Source organism: Muscardinus avellanarius (genome assembly GCF_963383645.1).
Source record: "Muscardinus avellanarius genome assembly, chromosome: 6".
NCBI classification, from domain to species: Eukaryota; Metazoa; Chordata; class Mammalia; order Rodentia; family Gliridae; genus Muscardinus; species Muscardinus avellanarius.
In genome coordinates, this window is record NC_137791.1 from 130,375,746 (window position 1) to 130,379,547 (window position 3,802).

At 66.6% G+C, this 3,802-nt stretch overlaps 1 protein-coding gene across 1 annotated transcript; it reads left to right on the forward strand.

Moving 5' to 3' along the window:
• Window positions 1-719: 719 nt before the first annotated feature.
• Window positions 720-3,277, forward strand: NKX3-2 (NK3 homeobox 2; the record flags this gene model as incomplete). Its single annotated transcript, XM_080697485.1, has 2 exons — window positions 720-1,188; window positions 2,742-3,277. The coding sequence occupies 2 exons, from the start codon at window positions 720-722 to the stop codon at window positions 3,275-3,277; spliced, it is 1,005 nt and encodes a 334-aa protein (XP_080553611.1).
• Between the last annotated feature and the right edge of the window lie 525 nt (window positions 3,278-3,802).

Sequence of the window (3,802 nt, forward strand, 5' to 3'; positions counted from 1 at the left end):
CGCGGAGTCCCAGCGAGCCCAGTTCCGACTCCCCCGGCCCTGGTCTCCCCGCCGGGGCCAGCCAATCCCCGGCCCCGCGCGCCCGGGACGGCCCAGGGAAGGGGCGTGGCCTGGGGCTGTCACTCAGCGGTGAGGAATGACACCCGGGCGGGCGGGGTGGGGGGGGGGACCGGGGAAGGCCGGGGAAGGAAAGCGAGAAGAAACAGATAAAACTAGGGCAGAGGGTAAAAAGGTGTCCAGCTCCTCTCGGACTCCAGCGGCCGCCGCCGGGGGGTGGGCTCGGGAAGAGCCGGCCCGGCGGGGAAGAAGGAGGAGGACCGGCCCGGAGCGCAGTCCTGCAGGAGGCGCAGAGAAAAAGTGACTTGGGCCGTGCGCCCCGGCGGCGCTCGGCTGGGGACGGCAGCCGCGGAGGGGTCCCCACCGGTTCTCCCCCGCGTCCCCCCCCCCCCGGGGGCAAAGCCTGGCGCGCCCCGACGGGCGAAGAGAGAATCCCTCGGACCGCGGCAGGGGCGCGCCTGCGCTGGTCCCGCGCAGGGGGCTGCGGCGCGGCGGGCCTCCGAGGGGGGCTGCGGGTCGGCGCGGACCCTGGGGCGCAGGGACGCGGGGCTGCGCACTCGCCGGGGCGGGCTGCCGAAGCCTGGCGCGCCCCGCTCGCCCGCGCCCCGGGTCCGGCCCCGAGCTGCCCCGCGCCCTCGCCGCGCGCCCGGCCCGCGGCGCTGATGGCGGTGCGCGGCGCCAGCACCTTGACGCCCTTCTCCATCCAGGCGATCCTCAACAAGAAAGAGGAGCGCGTCGGGCTGGCGGTGCCCGAGGGGCGCCCGGCGCCGGGGGGCGCGGCGGTGGCCGTGGCCGCGGCGCCCGCCGCCGTCTGCTGCTGGCGGCTCTTCGGGGAGGCCGACGCGGGCGCGCTGGGGGGCGCCGAGGACTCTTGGCTGCCGTCTCCGGCCCGGACCCGGACAGCTGCGGGGCACACGGCGGAGAGCCCGAGCGGCTGGGACTCGGACTCGGCCCTCAGTGAGGAGAACGAGGGCCGGCGGCGCTGCGCGGACCCGCAGGGAGCCAGCCGGACCGGCCGCGCGGGCGGGACCCTGGGCCTGGACCGGCCGGGCTGCGAGCTGCGCGCCGCCCGGGACCCCGAGGAGGAGGCCGCGGGCCGGAGCGACAGCGAGATGTCAGCCAGCGTTTCAGGTCGGCCGCGGCTTCGGGGGCCGGGGGGGGGGGGGCTGGCTCGAGGGGATCGCCCCGAGTACCGTGGGCCTGCTCCGGGCACTCGGCGCCCGGGGCTCCGGTTCTGGCCAGGTCCCGAAATTCTGCGCATTGGCGCGGGCTGTTCTGTCCTGCCCGGAACTGAGTCCCGCTAGAGGTCCAGGGAACTCCTCCGAGGTCTGTGTCCTGGGACAAAGTGTCCTGGACAGGGTTAGGAGAAAACCTTTGTCATCTTGAGCTGCGGGGTGACGGGAGGGAGGGTCTTTGCCGGTGCCTTAGCTGGTTCTGTCCTCAAATCCCCAAAATCAGCCAAAGTAAGGACCAGAGAGACTTCAAGTGCACAGTGACCTCGCCCTGGCCGCACACACTAATACCTAGAGGTCTCCAGACCCAGCCTCGCTGCGCAGGAATCGGTAGAAAGGAACACTGCCGAGGGCGCCCCCGGAAAATGGCCTTTAATTTTCCCAGCCCCCAGGACTGCGGGAGCACTTACTGGGCTGAGGACCCAGAAGCTGGAGGCGAATTTGGCAGCAGTCTGAAGGAGGGAGGGTCATCCTGGAGACACCCTGGAGAAAGGTCCCCTCAGTCACCAACTGGCACATTCTCTAGTCTGAAAGCCTCCCCACCCCCTGCGGCCGGTTTGGGTGCTCTCTGCTGTAGGCCTATCCGCACACAGCCAGCCAGCTCGGTGGGCCTCTGGGGGCGGGAAAGGCCCAGGAGCTGTGTCTTCTCGGGGGGTCCAAGGACCCGAGGCAAACAGGGCCAGCTCCCTCTCTTGGCCACTTAGCCCCAGCCCTCATTTCATTTCCAGCTAAGAAAGGGAGGGAGAGAAGCCCACCCAAGGCCTTGGGCACAGTATTCCTAGGTGACCGGGCAGAAGGAATCTACCTTTAGCCTCTGGCTGGGGCAGAAGACTCTAGATTAATCTTTGGCTCCCCATCTTCTCTGTTCTGCCTTTACACACAGCGTGTGTGTGTGTGTGTGTGTGTGTGTGTGTGTGTGTGTGTGTGTGTTGGGACGATGGACTACACGTGTGTGTGCGAATGTGTGAACCCTAACCGGGGGAGAGAAGAGCAGCGTAGGCCTCCGGAGCTCGGTGCTGAGAACCAGGGCTACCAGGACGCTCAGGCCCGGGGTCCCCGTGTTACCAACAGGAGCCTGGGGCCTAGAGCGCAGGAAGCCGGCCCTGGATCCTCAGCCTTGGCACAGCGGCGGGCCTCGGCGGCCAGCACCAAAGGAAGCCTAGCTGAGCTGAGGGAAGCGGGTGGGACCGGGTTCTGAGATAGATCGCCAGTGCCTGTGGCCTCCTGGACTTCACCTCTCCTTAGCTGGGATCAGAGAATATTTCTGTTCCCAACCAGTCTGGGTAGCCCGGGTTCTTGAGACTCGCTGCAGCTGAAACATTGTTTCCCCAATTTTTAGTGGTGTGGGATTATCTTATACAGACTAATGTGCGGTGTGTATGTACAAGCACATAACGTGATTCGATCCATTTGACTTTCTCTCGTTCCCCCCCACCCCATCGGGGTCGGCAGGCGACCGCAGCCCGAGGGCGGAGGACGACGGTGTTGGCCCGGGAGGTGCCCGCGTGCCCGGGCTGCGCAGCGGCCCCGGCGTCGGAGGCGGAGGCGGCCCCGCGGGCGGCGCGGAGGAGGAGGAAGAGCCCGCGGCGCCCAAGCCTCGCAAGAAGCGCTCCCGGGCCGCCTTCTCCCACGCCCAAGTCTTCGAGCTGGAGCGCCGTTTTAACCACCAGCGCTACCTGTCGGGGCCCGAACGCGCCGACCTGGCAGCGTCGCTGAAGCTCACCGAGACTCAGGTGAAAATCTGGTTCCAGAATCGGCGCTACAAGACCAAGCGCCGGCAGATGGCCGCCGACCTCCTGGCCTCGGCGCCTGCCGCCAAGAAGGTGGCTGTAAAGGTGCTGGTGCGCGACGACCAGAGACAGTACCTGCCCGGCGAGGTGCTCCGGCCACCCTCGCTTCTGCCATTACAGCCTTCCTACTATTACCCTTACTACTGCCTGCCGGGCTGGGCGCTCTCCACCTGTGCGGCCACTGCGGGCACCCAGTGAGCCTCCTGGGGGAGGCAGAGAAGGCCTCCTGCGCCCCGATGGCCGCCGACAGCCGCGCAGGGTATCCCAACCCAAGGGGCACCCGGAGGATGAGATGCGCCTTGGCCTCCGCTAGCCACCTGGCCACCCACTTATACTGCCCAGAGGGGGGCGCCATTTTCTAATATGAACGGAGGTACCCAAAGGCCCAGGGGCCCAGCTCGCGTCTGGCCTGCCTCTAAGCCCGGGACACTATTTATTGCCACGACAATGGATTGGATTCGGATTGCGTCTCCCTGGGTGGGGTGCTTTCCCTGAGCGGACAGGTCTCTTGGAAAACACATAACCCGAATCCCCAGAGGTCCAGGCCTGCCGGGAGCTTCGTGCGTGCGCTAGGCCACACTAGTTCATGGTATCCATGCTACCAATCTATGTGTATCTACATATTTTTTTAATTTTTAATTTTTGGAAATTGCATTTGTGACCGGAGGACGAAAGCCAGGTGGCCCCAGGCCATGGTTAATTTGAACCGCGAAGGGCTTGGTT